This window comes from Callithrix jacchus, chromosome 5 (assembly GCF_049354715.1).
Source record: "Callithrix jacchus isolate 240 chromosome 5, calJac240_pri, whole genome shotgun sequence".
Lineage (NCBI taxonomy): Eukaryota > Metazoa > Chordata > Mammalia > Primates > Cebidae > Callithrix > Callithrix jacchus.
The window spans coordinates 149,846,398-149,871,283 of NC_133506.1; the positions used below are offsets into that span (position 1 = coordinate 149,846,398).

Here is a 24,886-nt window from a genome sequence, read left to right on the forward strand (position 1 = left end):
GATTTGCCATTTCCACATTTTGAAGAGGTTGTCGGCTCTATGTGTATGTATTGGTCATAGTTATTCCGTCTTCTGTGAAATAGGCTTTTTTGTCTTAGCCCTATTTGTTCTGTTAATTGTCACGTTTTAATTGATTTGTATGAGTTTGTTCCTTGTATCCTTCTTGCTAGAGTTATGTCAGATGTGTTGCTGAATCTGCTCCCAATTTGCACTTTGTGTTTTTACTTTTTAAAAGCTATCTTGATTTATAGGGAAGTCTTTATCGTTCCATTGGAGCTAGTAATGTGTGTGGCTTTTTAAAGAAAGTACTGCTATTCCCAAGGTCAGAAAATCATTTACCTGTATTTTCACAGAGAAGTTATACTGTTTTGCTTTTGACATTGAAATTCCTCACTCAGTTGGAATTCACATTTATGTATGGTATGAGGTAAGGGATCCATCTTTTTTTCCATTTGCATAGCCAGTTTTTGTAGCTCCACCTTATTTTCTCAGTTGATCTGCCATGCTACCAGCATATCAACATTTCCTTCATGTGTGTTAGCCACTTCTTAACTCTCAGTTCTATTCTCTTGGTTACTTTGTCTCACTCAACACCCATACTTACTAAATTATTATGGCTTTTTAAACCTTGCTACCTTGTAGGGCAAGAATCCTCACCTTCATTCAACTTCATCTGAAGTGTTTTGTTACATCTTTTTTCTGATCTTCCTTGGGCATATATAGTTTTTGGACAGATGTGACATAATACCAAGCTTTCTTCAGTTGACATTGTAGGCATTTTCTTATTCATTAATGTACTAAGAATTGTGAGTTTGGTCATACAGTCTTTTATATGCATCTGATACATTGTTTCCCTGTTGTTAATCATTCAGGCTGTTACTAGTTTTTGCTGTTAACCAATTAACACCAGGACAAATATCCATTTGTCTTTTGAGTTTATTACCGACTAGAATCCTAGGAGAGATATTAAAATGTGAATATTAAAGGTCATTGCTGAATATAGTTTTCCAGAATGGTTGTGCCAATATATAATTCCATTTTCATTATGTAGAAAAAAATACCTCAGAGCTTTCTAACCACCTCTTTGGAACATTAAAGAAGTTGTGGTTTTGTTAAGTAAGAAATATTTTGTTTCAATGTTTCCCTGAGACTGAATTTTTTTTAATGTCAGTCAGTTACAGTTTTTTGAAATTTTTCAAGTTCAGTTTCTCACAAGCATTTTTGCCTTTGATTCTTCTATTTCTGCTTTCTCTAATTACAGGAACTCCAATGTTAAATAGGTTACAGTTCAGTTGTTTGTTACAGAAGAGCAGCAGTTCAATATTAGAATTAACTTTATGTTTGTATCTGTTACTCATTTTTTGCAGAATGATTTTAGTTTTTATAATCTGGTTGTTAATTATATTTGTTTGAGCTGCATTACTTTGCAATGTAAGTTTTCTTTTTTTGGCATGGTCAAATAACAAAAATTCTGGTTAATGCTTATTTCATATTATAGGAGAATCTAGATATTTTCATTAGGGAGACATATAAGCAGAGTGTGATCAGGCTGTATGAATTATTTATAAGGGATGTGAGTGAAAAGATCTGTTTGTAGCTTAAGAGTAAGTAGAGTCCGATGCATGTGGAATCTTTTCTTCAAAATAATTTTCTTATTAACTTGGATAGTTTCTTGTCACAGTAATTCCATTTTGAAGATGATTTTTACCATAAAGAAGTGATCAAAAACATAGATATGTGCCCAAAAGTGTTTATCACAATAGTATTTATAATAGTGAAAGAAGAAACAAATGTCTAGCAATAGGAGAATGATTACTAAAGCAATGTTCCAGCTGAATATAGTGGCATGCACCTGTAACCCCACTACTCAGGAGGTTGAGGCTGCAAGATTGCTTGAGCCTAGGAGTTCATGACCAGCCCAGGCAACATAGCAAGACTCTGTCTCCAAACACACACACATACACACACGTGTAAAAGTGCTGTTTCAGTCACTATATAATAATAATAACTAGTGAGGTTTTTTTTGTTTTGTTTTGTTTTTTGTTTGTTTGAGAGAGGGTCTCACTTGCCCAGGCTGGGGTGCAGTAGCACGATCACGGCTCAACAGTTTGGAGAACCCTAACCCTCCTGGACTCAAACGATCCTCCCACCTCCTGAGTAGCTGGGACTGCAGATGTATACCACCATACACAGCTTTTTTTTTTTTTTTTTTTTAAGAGATGGGGTTTCACTATGTTGCCCAGGCTGGTCAGAGTTTCCAATGAAGCAAATTTGTGTGGACAAAGCAGGATATGGAATTGAATAAACACTATGATGCCACTGAAGACCCCTTTAAACCCCTCAAAAATGACACAGAAGGGAAATATACAAGATATTAGTTGGGGAAATAATTGGAACTTTATTAAGACTCCTTATAAATTTATCTGTCTCTGGCCGGGCATGGTGGCTCACATCTATAATCCCAGCACTTTGGGAGGCCGAGGCGGGCTGATCACCTGATTTTGAGGTCAGGATTTTGAGACTAGCGTGGCCAACATGGCAAAACGCCATCTCTACTAAAAATACAAAAATTAGCCAAGTGTGGTGGTGGGCGACTGTGGTCCCAGCAACTTGGGAGGCTGAGGCAGGAGAATTGCTTGAAGCCAGGAGGTGGAGGTTGCAGTGAGCCAAGATCACACCATTGCACTCCAGCCTGGGGGACAAGAGGAAGAGTCTGTCTCAAAAAAAAAAAAAAAAATTATCTGTTCCTATGACCTGGCTAAGTTCAATAAAAGTTACACAGAATGCAATAAATGACTAAACATTGTTTTTAGTATAAGTGATAATTGCACATAAAGAGGTAACTTCTTTAGCTATTTTATAGATAGACATATATCTGAAACGTTAGTTGTTTTGCTATGGCTTGTGATTATTTGGGCAAGAAACACTGAGATTTTACCCATTCAGTAAGTAAAATTTGATATTGTGCTGATAACATACATTAAGGGAATATGTAGTATAGTACAGAGAAATTATTAAGGAAGTGTTATGTTTTGCTTTGTCTCTTGTTTGCAAAACTTATTGACTCAGCTTTCATTCTTGGGAATGTCTCAGTTTTCGGTGGGAAGATATACATTGATGAGGTATTGATAATGTTCTCTGTATTTTCTTAGATGGAGATTGTAAAAAACTTACCTCAGAAATATTTGCAGAGATAGAGACCTGTCTGAATGAAGTCAGAGATGAAATTTTTATTAGACTTCAGCCTCAGCTTAGATGCACGTTAGGTAAGTAATTGGCATAACTTACTTGTATTATACTCATCTACCATGTAGAAATATTCACATCATAAGGAAATATAATACCGTTTTATTACTTGGATGATCATATTCTTGGGAGAGAGAATCTGAGTAGTTTGATTTAGGAAACCACTGGGTAAGTTATTGTTGGGCAGAGCTGTTCCATATAAATATGTAGGCTAGTGCTTCGTCTCTTGAGAGTGGGTGCAGTTCTCAGAAAGAACCAGGAGAATATTTCGGGGGCATATCATTAGTACTTCTCTAGTACTTTTCCCCATTGACACATCTAGCATTTTTAACCTCAATTGTGCATTAAAAAGCACCAAGGGAATTTAAAAGTAAATGTCAATGCTAGGGGCATTTAAATTATAATCTCAGGGGTTGGGGCATGGGGTGGGGTACTCAGGTAATCAGCAATTTTTAGAAACCCCACATTGACGATAGGTGTTATTGCTTAGGCAGTAACACCTACTGTCTGCCTTGTGGTCCTGCCAAGGTAACTGTTCCTGGCCATGTTCCAGGCAACTGTAGCTCCAGGCTCAGGGGAAAACCGGACCATGGAAGCGAGGCTTTGTCCAGGGAAAGGGAAGGTGTGGAAGGACTCAGACTCTTGGGTCAAATCAGTAAGGCAGCATCTAAGCTCCTCTGAGAATAGGAAGGAGAGAAACCAATCGGAGAAAGAATGTAAGAGAAGCACGTAGATTCTCCTCCTTAACTTACTTCCCAGTCTCAAAGTTGGAAGCCAGCATTCAGTGTTCAGTTTTTATTTTCAATGGCAACGAAATTCAGATATTCTTCAGTCAGAAAGTTGTTAAAGGAAAGGATTAGACTGAAAAGTTGAGAAGAGTGGTAGATGAAGAGTCCAAAGAGTTGAGGCTGGTCATTTAACCATCGTGTGGCCACGCCCTCCACAGGTGAAACAAGATGATCAGAATAGAAATGGCCAATTCTGACATGTTTCTACAGTGTTTCACTGGTTACGTTTTTTTTTTTTAACATCTGCAGCAAACCATTTCCATAATTTTTTTTTTTTTAGAGAAGGGGTCTCACTCTGTCACCCAGGCTGGTATGCAGCGGCGTGATCATAGCTCACTGCAGCCTCAAATTCCTGGGCTCAAATGAGCCTCCTGCCTTAGCCTCCTGAGTAGCTTAGACTACAGGTGTGTAGCACTGCTCCCAGCTAATTTATTTCATTTTATTTTTTGTAGAGACAGTGCCTCACTATACTGGTCAGGCTGGTCGTGAACATCATGGAAATTGATTTGAGGTTCCTAGAGGCTGGTAGCAATTGTCAGAGGTAGCACAAGCAATCCTCCTGCCTTGGCCTCCCAGTGTGCTGGGATTACAAGGTGTAAGCCACTACACCTCACCAGTTTTTGTTTTAATATACTCTAAGGCTATTATAGTTCTGGTGTGTGTGTGTGTGTGTGTGTGTGTGTGTGTGTGTGTGTGTATGTATGTGTGTGTGTTTTCCCGAGAAAAGCTAGAAGGGTAGAAAACGATATGGGTCTTTTGTGGTTTTTCTGTCTCAAGACATTTTCACAAATGTCTGCCAAGGAAAAGGAAAGAGATTGAAGTGGTAATTAAATCTTTAGGCTGGACATTTTCAGAAAAATGCTTTATATACTTTCCCTCTCCCAACTATGACTTACTCAGTCATACAGTATTAACACATACTCATGCAGTAAATACAGTAAGAAAAGGCAATAGTTCACAAATCTGGTTTAATTTTTGCTGTTATTAATTATAAGCAGTAATTTTTCCTTTTCTTTTTGAAGGTGATATGGAAAGTCCTGTGTTTGCATTTCCCCTGCTCTTAAAACTAGAACCCCATGTTGAAAAGCTCTTCGTATCTTCTTTTTCTTGGGACTTCAGATGTTCACAGTGTGGACACCAATATCAAAACAGGTTAGTTTCTTTCGTTTTGTAAAATGGGTTCTTGTAGTTTCTCCACCACTAAGGTTAAGAGAACAGTTTGAGCAACAGACACTGCAGTTTGCTTGCTTCTTTAAACTGGAGTGATCAAAACCTCATGGTTTGTTAGCCTGCCAGTAGAAGTTTTCTTAAGGAGTTCTTCAGTTGGAAATAGGGACCGTGAGAGGGTTAGCACACTTCCCTTCTCCAGAGTCCTTGCTGAGTAAGAATACCTCTCAGAATGCCGTGAAACTGTAGACCTTTTGTTTATTCTGTTAGAGAGGAGGGGTTTTGCTTGTTTACTTTAGGTTTCTATATTAGAAAAAAACCTAAAACTCCAAGGTTTTAGGCCCTTGGAGGCTAGCAGCAGTTCTCAGAGGTAATGCAAGCTTCCCCATTTCTTCCCTTAGTCCTGTGAAAGACCAGCCGCCTTCAGAAGCCTCCTACCCATGAGCCAAGCCATACTTTCTACTTTCCTAATGCCTCTCGGCATGATTGATGTACCTGTTACCTTCAGGCTTTACATAATATGTCTATGAAACAATTGAATTTCGTGTTTAGGCTCAGGTCCCATCTCCAAGATAACTCTTTATCTTGGAGACGCTTCTGATCCCATACATTTCAGATAAGAGATATTCAGTCTATACCTACCATACAAGGAGAGGAATAGGTTTCAGAAGAGGAGTCAGGGAAGCGAGGTATTACCAGAGGGATAGCCTCACTTGGTCCATACCTAAGAAAATTGCTGGCTGGCAGTTAGGAAATGACCAAACTGGCTCTGTTGGTCATTTATTCAAATTATTACAATAGAAATATTTTCCGCTTTTTTTTTTGAGTTGGAGTCTTGCTTCCATCATGCAGGCTGGAGTGCAGTCACGCAATCTTGGCTCACTGCAACCTCCACCTCCCGGGTTTAAGCTATTCTCCTTCCTCAGACCCCCAAGTAGCTGGGATTACAGGCTTGCACCACCACACCTGGCTGATTTTTTAATTTTTATTAGAGATGGAGTTTTGCCATGTTGACCAGCCTGGTGTCGAAATCCTGACCTCAAGTGATCCACCCGCCTCGGCCCCTCAAAGTACTAGGATCACAGGTGTGAGCTACCACACCTGGCCACACTTTTCTTTAACTTACCTGCTTAAGTTAGAAAACTTGAAGTCTCTCAAAGTTACTAAAGTAAACTGCGAGATAAAAATATTACTTCGAAGGCCCTGCATCATGGCTCACACCTGTAATCCCAGCATTTTGGGAGGCCGCGGTGGGTGGATCATGAGGTCAGGAGTTCAAGACCAGCCTGCCAACATGGTGAAACCCTCGTCTCTGTTAAAAATAAAAAATTAGCCAGGCCTGGTGGTGGGCACCTGTAATCCCAGTTACTCAGGAGGCTGAGGCAGGAGAATCGCTTGAACCTCAGAGGCGGTGGTCGCAGTGAGCCAGGATCGTGCCACTGTGCTCCAGCCTAGGCAACAAGAGTGAAACTCCATCTCAAATAAAATACATAATAAATAAATATATATATGTATGTACTACTTAGATATTCATTATCTAAATATGAAATCCTTTTTAGAAATTTAAGGAACAGTCAAGGAGAGTTCAGTCTGGGAGATGCTTCAGGGAATGCAAGCAACAAAGTAATTTTGTTTTTTTTAACCAGATAACTCAGATCTACTAGAACAGGGTAAGGGAAGCCACAGAGTAGACATTGTGAGCAAAGCTAACCCTCCTGAGTTGAAAAAAATTATAGACAAGAAGTTATCATTGAAATTAACTGTTAGCAGACATATCCAAGGAATATCGCAAGGGTTTGGTCCCTTTGTGAATTTTGAGATAGATGAATGTGGGGAGTTGGCAGCTGGTGGGCAACAGCGATACGGGCATGGTGGTGTTACAGGGAAATAGTTTCATCGTGTTAGAAGCCATGAAACAAAGATACATAATGACTGCTCCGAGGAGAAATCCACGTCCCCTCTCCAAAGGGCCTGCTTTACTCTGATAAAATTGGGTCAGATACATTTTCATATGAAACTTTTTGTTAAGTAAACTTTTGTAACACTCGCCAAAACCTCACTAGAACTGGGTGAGAATTAACATTTTATTCATACCTAGGACCTAAATAATTTAGTGTAAACAAGTGAATATGAGAACACATCCGTTTCCAAGTCTTCTATCATTGATTTATATAAATTATTTGGTTTTATTTCTCACAGTAACTCAATGAGGAAGATCCTAGTGTCCTCATTTGGCACTTAGGAATATGACGGCTTGAAGGGGGTCAGATTGATTCCCAAGATGATACACTGTCAGTGGCAGAGTCAGGAGACACACTTAGGCTTTTCTGGCTTCTAAGACTTTGCTCACTGTGGTATACTCCTTAATCACTACCTGGGTTTGAAATAACATAAATAAGCTTGTTGATTAAAATCAGCTTAATTGTAACTTTTCTAGAATCCATATCTTAGTTGTTTGACAGTTTTTAGTTGAGTATGTTCTGTGCGTCAGGAACTCAGGCACAGGAAATAGTCTCTATCCTTGCCAAATTCACTGTTTAGGTAGCGAGGTAATACATGAACACATAACAGAGGGCCAGTGACTTTGTAATTAATCTTATCTTTTGGCTGCTTTATGTTAGCTTTGAATGCAAGATGATAAATGTGTTTTGGAGATGTATAGCACAAACTATGAGAGCTCAAGAGAAAGAAGCCACTAGCTGCTTTTGTATACTTCTTTGTTCTTAAAAACAACCTTCCTTTGTCCTAAAAATGAAAGTAGTTATAGGGGGAAAGCTAAAATGGAGTGTTTTAATATGTCATGACTTAAAACTTATTTCCACTTAATCTGAAGGAGAACTGTCCAGCAAATTCATCTGTTTTTATGAAGCTGTTTTTAGTGCCAGTACAGGGTCTTTTTACCCAACTTGGAAAGTGTAACCTGGAGGCAGTTAAAAACAGTATTCAGAGGCAGATCTCAGTTCTGTTATTTATCACTGCACTCTATGTGTCACTTTCCCCATCTGTAAAATGGGATGAGAAGAGCACCTGCCTCTGAGAGTTGTTGGAAGATGAGTATCCAGTGCCGTGCTCTCCTTGCACATAGTAGATGCTCAGAAACATCAGATGGCACATGGAGAATTAACACTTCCTTGCTGAGACAGTCTCCTTCTTATAAACTAAAAAATAGGAGCCTTTACTTAACAGTTATCTTTGAAAATTTAAGAATTTAGGGGAAATACAAGCAGTGCATTTGTTGAGACCTTTATGTTGCTTTGCTTTTAAAATGTTAACTTCCAGAGTAGTGATCTGTTTTTCACAGACGGTGCTTTCTCACGGGATTTGTCAGTGTTTGCAGTTGTTTAGAAGAGAAGCTTGTGTCTCTTAAGTAATATGTAACTGCTCTTTTTTTTTTTTTTCCTCAATGTGGTTTTGATTTGCATCTCTCTAATGACCAGGTAACTGCTCTTTTAATTAAAAACATTTTTATTAAAGTGGATACAGTTGAGGTTTAGTGTACACCTTTAAAGATCATCCTTTTAGATGGCTGCTGCTCTCAAGTATTCAGATGAAAGTGCAAATTTAGAACTTGTGTAACCTGCGAAAACAAAATTTGTTCACAGTTAATGCCATATATTTTTAAGGATTAAAAAAAATTAAGTTGTATGTATTCCTGATTGTATTTGCAAACACCCTTTTTCATTTTTCGCTGTCTGTAACTGGCTAGCCAGTGTATTTGAGTAAGGGGTGAGCTTTTAATAAATTTGACAACCTTAGAATGGTGGTTCTTACTAGGGGCTATTTTGTCCCCCTCAGGACATTTGGCAATGTCTGGAGGCAACTGGATGCTGTTATGGCGTCTGGTGAGTAGAGGCCAGGAGTGTTGCTTAACATCCCACAGTGCACAGGACAGTGCTTCACAGCAGAGGCTCTTTGGTGAAAAGTATCAGTGGTATTGTTGAGGAACCCTGTCTTTTTTTTCTTGCTTCATGTCATAGTTGAAAGCTATGGGTAATTAACATGGAACATCTTCACAGAGCTTCTTTACTAGGGGTAGGGGAGAATATTGCCGTATTAATGATTTGGGGAAATAAAGTATGAATCACCAAAAAGGGGAAGAATACTTTCAGACATTGATTTAAATTAATGTAAATGCATTTAACATTAATGAATTTATTATGTCATTTTTTAATAGGTGTATGAAGAGTCTGGTCACCTTTACAAATGTCATCCCTGAGTGGCACCCACTTAATGCTGCCCATTTTGGTCCATGTAACAATTGCAACAGTAAATCACAAATAAGAAAAATGATATTGGAAAAGTGAGTTAAAATTGTCTTATAATTTTTAGTATCAAATGAAGGTGGACTTACATTTTTCTTAATGTGTAGAATTGAGAATGGTGACAACAACCTACCTTTCTGAAATTTGAGTTAACATATATTTCTGAGTTGCCAACAACCTCGATCTATCTGGCACTGGTGAAGCCACTAAAGAGCCAACTTAGGCTGACTCCCTGGCCCCACTCTTCTGGTGTCTTTCCTCCTTTTTGCCTTTTTTCTTCTTTAAAGGTATCAGGCTTCAGTTTTTCTCTCCTCTGCCAAGTGCATGGAGTTTCTAGAATTCTGGGGTTTCCTTAATCAGATTTTAAGAACTAAGATGATTCAAAGATGAGCCACAGGCTCATCTGTCTGAATTTCCATCTTCTTCTAAGCATGCTAATTCCTCGTCATCTTGTAAGCTATCTGGTGCCCTTGAGCAGATGTGTTTTCATTCTATTTTGCCAGCTTTTCTGTTTGTCCTCAGTGGGAGGTTGGTCAGCATCACCTTTTCCAGTGTTACCAGAGCCCATCTCTCTCAACTCACAGGTCACTTCCATCTCAGGCAGTTTGTCTCTCTCTCTCGTTAATGCACTCACACGTGTACCCATCCTCTTTACTCTTCATTGTCAGTCTAATTGTACATTAAGGAAATGTTTTGAGGTCTAATTTGATGTAATAAAGAACCAGGAACATTAACCTTTATGCCCTTGAATGTGCCAAAAACCCCTCAGAATCTTTCCTAAAGATTTATTCTATTGAAGTAATAAATTCTCAGTTCATCAGTAATCACAAGCTTAAAGGAACAAAGGGCAGTAGTCCCCTGTCCTCTTCTCCATGTATCTACTTTAAATCTTCAAATTAAGATAGTATTTATTTTGACATTTCAAATTGATGTGCTTATTTTACTGTAATACAGTCTGTTCTTTTATAGCAGTTGAGACTCGGGTTCTCACACCAGCATCTGGGCCTCATCTCGGTTTAGCCTTTCCCTGTTCTTCCAATGCAACTGCATATTTGGCTAAATCAGTACTCGGTATTTGCATTGTTATTAACATACGTATGTTAGTCCCTCTTCAGCCAAGTACTATACATAGTTAGGTTTCACTTTTACAGTTCTTTATTTTTCCTGGAATTATTTGTCTTGTTTTCATTTGTTTTACTATGTACTGTGAGTTTTTGCCAAATATTTTAAACACTTAACTAATAACATTTATAATACTCAGATGCTTCACAGTTTTTTACTCATTCCCCGCCCCTTTTTTCCTGGGAACACTTTCCTGGCACTTTGCACTCTTTGCTGCAGCCTGTGCTGGGTCCTCTCTGGGCCTAGAGCATAGGGTGTGCTTTTTTATGTACACACTTTGAGTCACCATCCTAGTTTTTAGCCCAAGGCCTCATCCCCACATTCTGCCACATCTGTGGCTGTAAATATCCACACTTTGAAGGGTTCTCTGGGAGAAATAAGCTCTTCTTTCTCATCAGCACATGCATTCCACAGCACTTAGTCTTCACTTTGTCCATTCTGTTGGGTAAGGTGCCACCTCTCTGTTTGCTTTCTGTCCTCTAAATATTAATTGACTCCTTGTTTGCTTATTTCCCTTTCTTTGTCCTTTTGGACTCGCATCTTTTTTGCCCTTTACTATTATTTGATAGCATTTGTGTAGGAGGGCAAAGTGGGAAGGAAGAAGAGGTGTCTGATCTGTCTGAAGATTACGGAAGTGTGTAATCTATCTTGGCTGCCATGTGTCAGTTTTGAGATGTAAGTGTTGATGATGAGGTGAGGAAAAGAGCAGCAGAGCATGGAGTTGGCCATCCTGCTCTGGACCATGGACCTGCTTTAGGCTGCTTGGTGTATATGATTTCATCTAGCTGTTCATACCTGCTTTTTCCCATGCCCCAGCAGTGAACATAGAGTCGTACCATTGTTTTGTTTAAACTGTTAATTGGTTGCACTGTAGTATATATATTTTTTAACTGTATGAATAAGTTGCTTACCTTAAAGATTCATGTGCTGATTTGGAAATGGGTCCATTAGGTAAAACAGCCTTTTAATGGAAAATGTGTTTTGAGTTCCAGTGGGCTAATTTATGAGCAGAATTTATAATATGGATATTTCCTGTATTCTTCAAAAGTAAATTGAACTAAGTGTATGAAATTTCACTTAAATTTTAAATAACAAGGTCTAAGTCCTTTGTGTTTTTATTATTTTGAAATTTGTATAACTTGATTTGTTTGTGTCTATGGAATTTAGAAATAAATTTAATATAGTTTTTAGGGATATCCTAAAAGTAATTGGGTTCATCATGTATCATATGTAATTAAGACCATACAGCATTCTAAAAACTCATTAAGTTCCTTGGAAACCTTGTCTCAACCCACATCTCTTATATCTCCCCATTGGAAAAGAGTTCATAGATAAATTCAGATGAATTATGCCTAGTGGACCCAAATCTGCTACTTTACTTTTTTTTTTTTTTTTTAAGACAGAGTCTTGCTCTCTTGCCAGGCTGGAGTGCAAGTGGTGCAATCTCAGCTCACTGCAAACTCCACCAGCCAGGTTCAAACGATTCTCCTGCCTCAGCCTCCTGAGTAGCACGTGCCACCATGCCCCGCTAATTTTTGTATTTTGAGTAGAGACAGGGTTTCACCGTGTTGGCCAGGATGGTCTTGATCTCTTGACCTCATGATCTGCCCTCATTGGCCTCCCAAAGGTCTGGGATTACAGGCATGAGGCACTGTGCCCAGCCCAAATCTGCTACTTTTATTTAAATAAGTTGTTTAGGAGTTACATTCAGAGCACGGTGACATGGAGCACCAAGAACTTAGAATCAGATTTCATTTTACTTCACAAACTCTTGAAAGGTTACTGCCACAATCTCTTTGAGTGCAAGGCTAAGTATGCCTTGTGGGACAGGGACACAATGTTTCTCTGCTCTCTTTGGGTAGCAGAGGTTAACACAGTTTCCTTGTGCTTTCTTTCTCTCTTTTCTACTCTTTTCCTAAGGGTAGATTTTTAAATAAGAGGATATTAACCCCATGTTACATGAATGCAAATAGGTCTTAGCTTGAAATCTCCTGTTCACTCTTGGTTCCAATTTGCTTAATTCCTTTCATCCAGTTTTCCAGTGGTTGAGGGAGAACCTAACTTGGTCTCCTTAGCTCTGAGCATCATCCTTCACTGACACTTCAGGCATTGTGGGTAGGAAGAAGTCTGAGAACAAAACCTAGGGTTAAAGTTCTACCCTCAACCGAGAGGCTGGAAATGAGACACACTGGAATTGTACGTAGGACACTAGAGTCTAGGGGAATCAAAGAGGAACAGAAAAAGGAAGGGGAAGCATATTATTTGATTGACTCCAAGATGCTACTATTTGTAAGTTGCACCATTTAAAAAATATGCCATTAAGAAAGAAATGCTGGCCGGGCATGGTGGTTCATGCCTGTAGTCCCAGCACTTTCAGAGGCCGAGGTGGGCAAATTACCTGAGGCTAGGAGTTTGAGATCATTCTGGTCAACATGGCGAAACTCCATCTCTACTAAAATACAAAAATTAGCCTGGTATGGTGGCACATGCCTGTAGTCCCAGCTACCCAGGAGGCTGATACATAGGAGTATTGCTTGAATCGGGGAGGGAAAGGTTGCAGTGAGCCAAGATTGTTCCACTGCACTTCAGCCTGGGCAACAGAGCGAGATTGTCTCAAAAAAAGAAAAGAAAAGCAAAAAAGAAATGCTGCCTATTTAACTGTGTGCCATCAATGATAATATGTATCCCAACTTCAGAGATGAGAGATGTTAACGTATAGGAAAAAAACTGGAATTCATTGGGCATTTGGGACTTAAAAAGTTTCATAGTTATAGAAAGGAGTATGGAGGACACATTGAGATTTTTGACATGATTGTAAAACTCTACATTATGGCTCTGTTCTACATCATTTCACGCCACATCAGGTCCTGGACAGCTTTGGTGTACTGGTTGATCTGATAGGCCAGTGTAATTAAGAGAATATTTTAAAACTTAACGTATAATTGCTCCAATTGTTGTCTCTTTTTTTGATGGTTGAGAAAATCAAATTTCTATTGAATCTCATAGCAGACTTTGGAGGTTTCTGACAAGTCATTTCTTACTACCTAGGGGAATGTGCTTGTACTCAGCTGGCATCTGAGTATCTTCTACATCCAGGGAATTGGGCTGAGTGTGGATTTTGGTTTTGGCAGTTTTTACTTTTATTAATTTGCAAAAGAATAGAAGATTTGTAATGTACGAAAATCATAAAAGTATGTCAGGTGGTTTTACATGCGTTATTTATCACGTTAATATGTCTTAAAACATTTTCCATGTGTAAGCTCATGTAAAAGCAGGAAACTAGTGAGATTTCATAGTCTAGAGATCAAGAGGTTTTTTAGTAACTAGCCTTAGAAGGTATATTGAAAGGTATTATATAAAGTCAAGGGACTAAATGTTAGTAATTAAAGAGTCAGGCTGGGTATTGGTGGCTCATGCCTGTAATTCCAGCACTTTGGGAGGCCAAGGCAGGTAGATCACTTGAGATCAGGAGTTTGAGACCAACCTAGCTCACATGGTGAAACCCTGTCTCTACTAAAAATACAAAAATTAGCCGGGCATGGTGGCATGCACCTGTAGTCCAGCTACTCCGGAGCCTTGAACCCAGGAAGTGGAGATTGCAGTAAGCTGAGATGGCGCCACTGCACTCAAACCTGGGCAACAGAGCTAAGAGTCCATCTCAAAAAAAAAAAAAGTCAGGTGCCTAAAGCCTACATACCCCACTGTGAGAATACATCTCAAGTTTTACTGTGGATCATTGATTCAGACATACAGTTCACATTTTAACCTGTCTGAAATGGAAATACCTGAAATTGATGGCATGATCGAGTTTCATTGGCAGCATGTTTTCATACTGGCATATGTTATCATCTGAAATCTTAGGTTTGATGAAGTAGGTGTGATTTTTAAAGTGGGAAAGAGTTTAGTGATGTAGAAAGTTTGCAGGACTTGATTATTGTCTAACAAAATGACTGACAAAGATTAACTTATAAATTATCCCTTGTCCGTCTGAGTAATCTGCAATTTGGACATGGATTCAAGTTCATTTGGGCTGAATCAATTTTGATAAAGTAAGTTTTGACAGCTGTTTAAATATTGGGAAAAGGGGTAGTCAACATTTTTCTTACATCCTGAGAGCTTTGTTAAATTTAGTTATTTTAGACCCATTGGGCTCTATTTTCTGGTTCAGCATGTTGCTGTAATGGTAAAATATATTTTTGAAATTACAGTTGTCTTGAAGTTGATAATAAATTGACCAATGTATTGTATTTTGTCTCTACTTAGTTACAAGTTGGACTTTTCCTAAGTAGAACTTTTAATTTGACAGACCCCTCTGCTTCCTGAAATGACTGAAACAGGCCAAATTAATGCTTATTTTGAATATCTTAGGTTTGTTGCTTTCTTTCACATATTACCTACCCCACTCAGCAAAAGCAATTAATCCGAGCACTTGATGCCAAAGAAAATTCTAAAAGGTCTGGATTTTTTTCCTTAGGTTTTACAAAGTAGCTGCCATGAGATCTTTAAGCCAAAGCAGCTTACAGAGCAGTTTTTGTTTAATGGTCTGTTAGAGTCTGACTGCATGATGACTTCCAACTGTCTGGATGCCATTCTGAAAAGGGTTTAGCGCCACATGCTTCTCACAGTTCTCCATTTCTGATGAAGGCACACATCTGGAGGTGCTCTAGAGCAGTCCGTGCGGTTAGCCTTGAAAGTGCCATGTATGACTAGTTCACCTCAGTCATCTTTTGTATAACCAGACACACGGCATTACATTTGTTTAACGTCTTTTGCCTTTCTCTCCCACAGAGTATCTCCCATATTCATGTTGCACTTTGTAGAAGGCTTACCACAGAAGGACTTGCAGCACTATGCATTTCACTTTGAAGGCTGTCTTTACCAAATAACTTCTGTAATTCAGTATCAAGCAAATAATCATTTTATAACATGGATTTTAGAAGATGATGGTAAGTGTTTAGAGGTTTCCTTTTAAGACAGTTGGCATGAAAACGAAACTCGTGTGTGTGTGGGGGGGGACTTTCTGTTTTTTTTTTTAAAAAAAGACAAACTTTGCCCTGGCTGTTTCTCTCTCCATTCTCACCTTGGCCTTCTGCTCCTTGCACCTATTAAAAATGGTGGTTTTAGTATCCTTCCTAATTTCTTTCTTTCCTTACATCATGTATTTTGGGTAAACACAGGTGCATGGGTGTATTTCTTTTTTAGACAAAGAATGAGATTGCATACTACTATTTGCTTACAGTTTTCTTCCTACTTAACATCTTTGCTTTTATTTTTTAGACATAGTTTTCTAAGACTGTTATTACACATTAGACTTATATAGCCCTTCTGTAATTGTGAAATACATAGATTGCTAACAGCTACTATCAAGATAAAGTCTTTATTTAAGTAATTGAACTTCTTAATAGAAAGCTAAGTAAGCACAGTTCATGGATTTGGGGAATTTTTGCCTTCTGTTTGTCTGATGTAGTGTAATACTGAATTTGTTTTTCTCATAATGTGCACTTTGTCTTAGACAAGATAACTCAATGTCCTTAAAGGGTTGTATCAGGCCATTGATAAGGGCTCACTTTGATATAACCATATAGCAAGTGAGACACTCCTTCACACTTGCTATTTTCCTCCTGGGGATGGTTTGAATGGATGACACAATACTGTATTATAAAAGCATTTTACAAACTCTAACTTATATTATAAATGTAATTATTACCTTAAGGTTTTACCCTCTTTCAGATTTGAGAGGAAGTAGTTCTTCACAATATGAACCAACTTATTTTAACTTTTTTTTGCATTTCAAAGATTGATCAATACACTTCAAGTTCAGCATGGTTCCTAACCCTGACAGCATATAAGAATCATTTGGTTAGCTTCTAAACATTTCCAAGTTGTACCCTAGACCACCCTTGGTGATTAGGCCCAAATGTCAATATTGGGTGTTTTTGGTATTGGTTTTTGACCGGCCTTCCTTCCTTCCTGCCTGCCTGCCTGCTAGCCTGCCTCCCTCCTCCCTCCTCCCTCCCTCCCTCCCTCCCTCCCTTCCTCCTTTACTTTTTCTCACTTTCTCTCTCTCTCTTTCTTTCCTTCTCTCCTTCTTTCATCTTTCTTTTTGAGACAAGGTCTCACTATGTTGCCCAGGCTGTTGTGAGACTCCTGGGCTCAAATGATTCTCCTGCCTCAGCCTCCTGAGTAGCTGAGACTAAGGCACATGCTATGGCAATACTATTTTAACATTGTTTTAAAAGCTTCCCAGATGATTCCAGAGTGGGTCATGTGGTAGAGAACCACTGACACAGGCAAACAAAAGATACATAAAGTTTTCTATTTAATGGGAAATAGCAGGTTCAGGTAGTAGGTAAGGGTGTAGCCACATTAACCACATGCTTAATGAACAGTTTTGTTTTGTGTGTATGTGGGGATTTAGCAGATCTCTGAGCATATTTTGTTTTCCCTTTTGAAACTTAACCAGAATTTATGTCTGTTATGTGACTTATGTTCTTGGTTTACTTTTTTTTGTATCAGATCTTATATTTTATTAAATATTTTAATTTGGTCTTTAGCTTTTTCCCTTTGGGGAATGTGTAAGGAAAGATCTGTTTTTCCTTTCTTAATCTTTGCATTCCTCAAAATTAGTTCTTTTTTTTTTTTTAGACAGAGTCTCGCTCCGTTGCCCAGGCTGGAGTGCAATGGCACAATCTCAGCTCACTGCAACCTCTGCCTCCCAGATTCAGGGGATTGTCCTGCCTCAGCCTCCCAAGTAGCTGGAATTACAGGCATGTGCCACCACACCAGGCTAATTTTTGTAGTTTTAGTAGAGACAGGGTTTTACCATGTTGGTCAGGTTGTTCTGAAACTCCCAACCTTATGATCCGCCCGCCTCAGCCTCCCAAAGTATCGGGATTACAGGCGTGAGCCACTGTGCCCGGCCTCAAGATTAGTTCTTTATAGGAAGCCTTTGAAGCCTGGTGGCAAGTACTTATTTTCTCTTATAATCTTAAGATATGGTCTTTCTCAGCATGAAAAAGTGACTATGGTAGATGTGTCAAATGAGTTTTCTTTTTTTTGAGACAGAGTCTCACTGTGTTGCCAGGCTAGAGTGCAGTGGAGCAATCTCAGCTCACCACGACCTCTGACTCCCTGGATCAAGTGATTTTTCTGATTCAGCCTCCCATGGAGCTGGGATTGCTGGCATGTGCCACCACGCCCACCTCATTTTTGTATCTTTAGTAGAGACAGGGTTCCACCATGTTGATCAGGATAGTCTCGACCTCCTGACCTCGTGATCTGCCTACTTGGCCTCCTAAAGTGTTGGATTACGGGCATGAGCCACAACACCTGGAAATCAAATGAGTTTTCTCTATGTGTGCTCTTAGAAATCTTTCTTCAAAAACGAATAGATGCATATGGACAAGGAAAAGAAACTGAGCACACTGTAAATATTTAAGATTAAGTATCTGTGAACATGTTTTGCAACATAAAATGACAACCACTATGTTGGTCACTTCTCTACTGCTAAAACAATGTTTTCTGAAATAATATACTCCTTAGGAAAAAGACAGTGCTTTGGGTGCTCACTATTATAATCCAAGGAATAGGAAATGTTTTGTAGTAAGTATGATGGTGTTTGACATCATGATCTATTATAATCCAAGGAATAGGAAATGTTTTGTAGTAAGTATGATGGTGTTTGACATCATGATATATTAATTTATTACATTTGGTTTCGGGAGGCAGGGGTGGGAGGATAGCTTGAGCCCAGGAGTTCGAGACCTGCCTGGGCAATATAGCGAGACCCCGTTCTCCACAAAAAGGAAAAAAAAAAAGACAAAAAAAGAAATAGAGTAAGCTACGTATTTGCTGTGCCACAATTACCATGACATTATGCTTTTTGTATTGATTTTCTGTTTCATAGATGTGTGTAGATATTGATTATATAGTGAAATGTGGATTGTTTTGCTAAGTCTCTAATGAAAGTACAGATATTTGTTGATTATTTATTAAGAAAGGTTGTTATCTAAGCCTGTGGTTAGCTTTTTTCAAATTATCATGTAGTAGTAAGTAAAATGTAGAGAAATATACCTTCTCTTGGCTAGGCACGATGGCTGATGCCTGTAATCCCAGCACTCTGGGAGGCCGAGGTGGGTGGATCACCTGAGTTCAGGAGTTCAAGACCAGCCTAGCCAACATGGTGAAACCCCATCTCTACTAAAAATACAAAAATCAGCTGGGTGTGATGGCACACACCTATAATCCCAGCTACTCGGGAGGCTGAGACAGGAGATTGCTCCAGCCTAGGAGGCGGAGGTTGCAGTGAGCCATGATTGCAGCACTGCACTCCAGCCTGGGTGACAGAGTGAAACTCTGTCTCAGAAAAAAAAAAAAGAAAGAAAGATACCTTCCCTTAACCTCACACCGCCTATTAGCACCTAGCCACCTTTCTTTACTTCTCAGCTGTACTTTTTATATTTTTTTGTTGTAGTGGTAAAACATATATAACTTAAGATTTACCACTGTAACATTTGTAAGTGTACAATTCATTGGCATTGAATACATTTACAATGCTATGCAACCACCGTCAGCACCAGAACTTTTTCATCAAGCCAAACAGAAACTCTACTCATTGAAAAATACCTCCGCATCCTCCCATCCCAAACCCCTGGTAACCACTATTCTCCTTTCTGTCTCTGTGAATCTGTCTATTATAGATACCTTATAGAAGTGAAATCATACATTATTTGTCCTTTTGTGTCTGGCTTATTTCACTCAGCACATTTTCAAGATTCATTTGTGTTGTGGCACATTGCAGAATGTCATTCCTTTCTAAGGCTGAGTAGTAGTGTATGTGTTATCCATTTATCTGTGATGGACATTTGGCTATTGTGAATAATGCTGCTCTGAACATTGGTGGACAAGGAACTGAAAGTCCCTGCTTTTCATTCTTTTTGGTGTATACCTACAAGTGGAATTGCTGGGTCTCAATGGTAATTCTGTGTTAACTTTTGGACGAACTGCCAGACTGTTTACACAGCAGTTGTACCATTTTACATTCCCACCAGCATTACACAAGGATTCCAGTTTCTCCACATTTTTGCCAACATTTGCTATTTTCTATTTTTTAAATAATATCTATCCTAATGGGTGTCTTTTTTTATTTAAGGAATGGTTTAAACAGGTTACCTTCTTATTCTTCATTCATGCTGTAGCTGACTACATAAGGGCCCCTGTCACTACTGCACCACTGAAATTGTGAAGGCAAAAGTAACTGCCAGCAACCACACTGCTATAAGTAACGGACTTTTCCCAAGTTGTGTGTTAATATTTCAGTATTTGGCAGTGCATCCTCATTTTTCAACTCTTGTCATCTATCATCTCATTGTCTCTTGACAAATGTGAAAATGCAAGGTCAGAAATAAAACAAGAATTCAAATGAATATTGATCCTTCAGGTAACAAGCTTCGTTTATCATGAAAATTTATATATATAAAACATTCTGTTTTCTGATGTTATTGGATAAATTAGGTGATAACCAAATTCTAAATTCCAAAAGTTAAATATACTCTGTCTAAGGACTTTAACATGGCAGATGATGGTGACAAGGTCAAGACCATGTTGTTGTTGTTTTATTTTATTTATCTGTTTATTTATTTATTTTAAAGATGGGGTTTCACCATGATGGCCAGGCTGGTCTTGAACTCCTGAACTCAGGTGATCCACCCACCTCGGCCTCCCAAGTGCTAGGATTACAGGCGTGAGCCACCGTGTCCAGCCAAGACCATGTTTTAGAGTCTTCTCCTTTGGTGGGTATTCAATGATAGAACAGTTGAAAAGGCAAGAAGAAAGTTAACCTAGGGTGGTGATTTTTTCATATCTATCTTTCACTTCTTTTCCCTCCTCCAGGAAGTTGGCTGGAATGTGATGATTTAAAAGGCCCATGTTCTGAAAGGCACAAGAAATTTGAAGTGCCTGCTTCAGAGATACATATTGTTATTTGGGAAAGAAAAACATCCCAAGTGACAGATAAAGAAGCCGCCTGCCTTCCACTTAGAAAGACTAATGACCAGCACGCTGTCGGTAATGAGAAATCAGTATCTTCAATGTCCTGTTCTGTGGGTGATGCGGCCTCAGCTGAAACAGCCTCAGTAACTCACCCTAAAGTTACATCAGTTGCCCATCATACTCTTTCACAGGACTCAGCTGTAACTCATGGAGATCACTTCCTTTCAGGTTCAAAAGGTTTGGTTGACAATATTTTACCTTTGATACTTGAAGAAACTACCCAGAAAACAGCCTCAGTTTCACGGTTAAATTCTGAAGCTTTCCTGTTAGAAAATAAACTTGTAGCTGAAAATACAGGAATTCTCAAAAAAAGTACTTTGCAATCACAAGAATCACTAATGGCTTCTTCAGTATCAGCTCCATTGAAAGAAAAGCTGATCCAGGACCAATTTGTGAGCATAAGTTTTCCATCTCAAGTTGTAAACACCAACATGCAGCCAGTACAGCTGAATACAGAAGGTGCTGTAAATACTAAATTTGCGAATAACACTCATGCTACTGGTCTTATACAGGGAGTGAAGGCAGTAGAAACTGAGAGGGATGCTCAGTTAAAACAATTCCTTACACCAAAAACTGAGCAATTAAAACCAGAACATGTCACATCTCAGGTATCTAATTTGAAGAGAAAAGAAACTACAGCAGATTCTCTAACCACATCTAGGTCACTACAGAATCAGTCTCTGAAAGAAAATCAGAAGAAGCCATTTGTCGGCAGTTGGGTTAAAGGCTTAATAAGCAGAGGTGCTTCTTTTATGCCACTCTGTGTTTCAGCTCATAATAGAAACACAATAATTGATTTACAACCTTCAGTTAAAGGGGTAAATAATTTTGGTGGCTTTAAAACTAAAGGTATAAATCAGAAGGCCAGCCATGTATCCAAGAAAGCTCGTAGGAGTGCGACTAAGCCTCCTCCCATCAGTAAGCCACCACCAGTTCCTCCATCATCTAATGGCACAGCTGCCCCCTTGCATGCTCATGCTGCTCCAGAAGTTTTGGAAAAGTCTGGAAGCACCTCATGTAGCGCTCAACTCAGCCACAGTTCTCATGGAAATGGTATTTCTTCATCAAACCATGAAGACTTGGTGGAAGGTCAGATTCATAAACTCCGTCTAAAACTTCGCAAAAAACTGAAGGCACAAAAGAAGAAATTAGCTGCTCTAATGTCTTCCCCACAAAGTGGAACAGATCCAAGTGAAAATCTAGAACAGGTGCCCCAGGGTGGGTCTCCAAATGATTGTGAATCAATAGAGGACTTGTTAAATGAGCTACCATATGAAATTGATATTGCCAATGAGTCTGCATGCACCACTGTTCCTGGTGTTTCCCTGTATGGTAGTCACACTCACGAAGAAATTTTAGCAGAATTGTTGTCTCCTGCAACTGCTGTTTCAGCAGAGCTGTCCGAAAATGGGGAAGGTGACTTTAGGTATTTGGGAATGGGAGATAGCAGTATCCCATCACCAGTACCAAGTGAATTAAATGATGTTTCCCAGAGCACACATCTGAGACAGGACCATAATTATTGTAGCCCCACCAAGAAAAATCCATGTGAAGTTCAGCCAGATTCTCTGACAAATAATGCCAGCGTTAAAACATTCAACTTGGAGAGTCCCATGAAGAATGGTATTTTCGATGAGTTTTTTCCACCCTCATCATTAAATGCTCTAGCAAGTGACCCACTAGATCTACCTCATTTTGATGAATATCTGTTTGAGTATTGAATAAATGCTTGTTAACTTTTTTCATATAATATTTATTATTAGAAGAACCTACTATGTGTTCAGGTAGTGTTTATACACTGGACTTGTGTAATTACTTGTGTAATAACCATGAACAAAATGGAAGGTTTTACCTTTGGTTCTGCCATGAAGCATGTAGTCTGTCACACAAATTAAAATCATTGAATGTGTTGTTTGGTTTTATTTTGTTCTTGTAAGAGTCTGAGGATTTCACAATGTTAAAGATGAAAAGTGGTGTCTAGTTTTTGGCAGTTTGTACAATTGAGTGCATTAAATTTTTAGATTTGAAATTTTGGTTATGTTAGTGTTCTGGGTGATCTTTGGGGTGGGTGGTTTTCTTCCCCCAGAAGCCTGTTGCTGGTGGTGCCTTTCTTTGCCCGTGGTGCCCAAGTTCTTGTCCTACATCCAGGTATGCAGACAAATGAAGGGTGGACAAGATGAAGCAGAGCTTTATTTAGTGTTAGAACAGCTCAGAAGGAGACCCGCAGTGGGTAGCTCCCCTCTGTCAGCTGGCAGGTTGTCCCTCAAGTGTTCTGCTCTCAGCAGAGAAAAAGCCCTGGAGAGGGTAACTCCTCTCAGCTCTCAGCAAAGAGGAGGCCCTGGAGAAGGTAGCTTCTCTTTGCAGGCAGGTTGTCCAGAGGTCTGCTGCTCTCAGGAAAGAGGAGGACGTGGAGAGGATAGCTTCTCTCCACAGGCAGGTTGTTCTGCCATGTCTGTAGCTCTCTGAAGCTCTTAGCGGAGAGGGTAACTTCTCCCTTCTGCTGGTCATCCCTTCCTCTGTTCAGCTCTGGCTGAGACTGGGGCTTTTTATGGGCCTCAGAGGGGAGGAAGTGCATACTGATTGGCCACCATGGGTGGCCACAGACGGGCTTGGAAAAGACACCAGTTCCCACTCCTATAGGTAGGACTGGTAGCCTGGCCCCCAGCCTTCAGGCCCTCCCTGTTCATGGCTTCTAGGTTTGCTTTGATCCGAAAACCTGTGCCGACAGCAGGGAGAAGCCAGGAAGTGGGGGCAGGCCCCCGAAAGTGCTGGGATGCCTGAGTCTGCAGCCAAGATGATAGCAGATTGACTGGATCACCTGCCACCATCATTATTAGTTCAAGAGTTTATACAAATTTAAGTGGTATATGGTATATGAATGTATGATAGTTTTCCTTATTGTGTGTGGCCTTATATTAAGGGTCTACACCTGTTTGTTACACCAGTAGAGTCCTATGGCATGTAAACTTTCCCTGTATCACTTACCTCCTTTATATATCTCCATACAGAGGATGGCAGGAAACCGTATTACTTGAACTTTAGTAAAGTTAAGTGATCAATAAATCTGTAAATAAATCGGTAGCAGAAGAAAGTTACCTATTTTTGTGATGATGTACAAAGTTTCATGTTACCACAAATTCTCTCTTCCCAGGACATTCACTTCTGTAACCAAAGTGGGACACCATCTAAGAGTTCTGTTGTGGGAGGAATAACAACCCCTGCTTATAAGGCTTGTTATGTGTTGGTTGTTATGTATGAGATAGATGTTACTTCATATAGACTTCAGCATTCCTGTGAGTGAGACACTTTCATCACACCGATAAGGAGACTGTACGGCTAGTAAGTTGTAGAGCTGAGATTGAGTAGAGTGGCTACCATAGCACTTGAGTGCTGAGCTTATCAATGTATGTTCCACTTCTCAGGCTTCATTTAAAGATGCCCAAACAGCGCCACTGCTGTGGAGATCTGAGTTAACAGCACTGCTTACTGAGGTTTAAGGCTGGCAGCCAGTGTCCTTGTAAAATTCTCTGCTAGGGACTCAGTACTTCATAATTAATTTGTCAAGTTTACTCCTAAACTTCCGTTTGTTTATTTTCCCCTGACAAAAGTAGTGCATATTGTCAAGGAAAAACTGGGGAAATAGAAAAAACAAAGATTTTTGACCATGCATTTTAATACTTAGTGATAATGACTACAAACATTTTCCTATTTTATGCATATAGACTTTAAATAAAAGAGAGATCCGGCAGGGTGCAGTGGCTCAAGCCTGTAATCCCAGCACTTTCAAAGGCCAAGGCAGGGGGATCACAACTTCAGGAGTTTGAGACCAGCCTGGCCAACATGGTGAAACCCTGCCTCTACTAAAAATACAATAATTAGCCAGACATGGTGGTGGGTACCTGTAGTCCCAGCTACTTGGGAGGCTGAGGTAGGAGAATTGCTTGAACCCAGGAGGTGGAGCTTGCAGTGAGCTGAGATCAGGCCACTGCACTCCAGCCTGGGCAACGGAGCAAGACACCATCTCAAAAAAAAAAAAAACAAAACCACTGAGATTCTGTTGTATCTATTTTTATGTATAATCATTGTTTCACTAATCTTTTAAGATTCTGAGGTGATTTATACTGTCTTGCCATTGTTAATTGTGCTGCACACTTATCCCTGTTGACAAATTTTTGCAGGGATCCAAGTTTTGTTTTCCAGTAGTGGAGTTGGTTGATCAAAGGATATGCACATTTCAAGTTTTTTGATGAT

At 39.4% G+C, this 24,886-nt stretch overlaps 1 protein-coding gene across 7 annotated transcripts in view; it reads left to right on the forward strand.

Annotated features, from left to right (window-relative positions):
* Nucleotides 1-22,664, forward strand: part of USPL1 (ubiquitin specific peptidase like 1) — a 45,712-nt gene extending 23,048 nt beyond the window's left edge. For all 7 annotated transcript variants that reach the window (XM_002748949.7, XM_078375238.1, XM_008998086.5 and 4 more), the window contains 5 exons: nt 3,153-3,266; nt 5,057-5,186; nt 9,376-9,501; nt 15,374-15,531; nt 20,477-22,664. In XM_002748949.7, the coding sequence (XP_002748995.4) occupies nt 3,153-3,266; nt 5,057-5,186; nt 9,376-9,501; nt 15,374-15,531; nt 20,477-22,356 (2,408 nt within the window). In that variant the 3' untranslated portion in view covers nt 22,357-22,664. The remainder of the gene's footprint in view (nt 1-3,152; nt 3,267-5,056; nt 5,187-9,375; nt 9,502-15,373; nt 15,532-20,476) is intronic.
* Nucleotides 22,665-24,886: the final 2,222 nt, after the last annotated feature.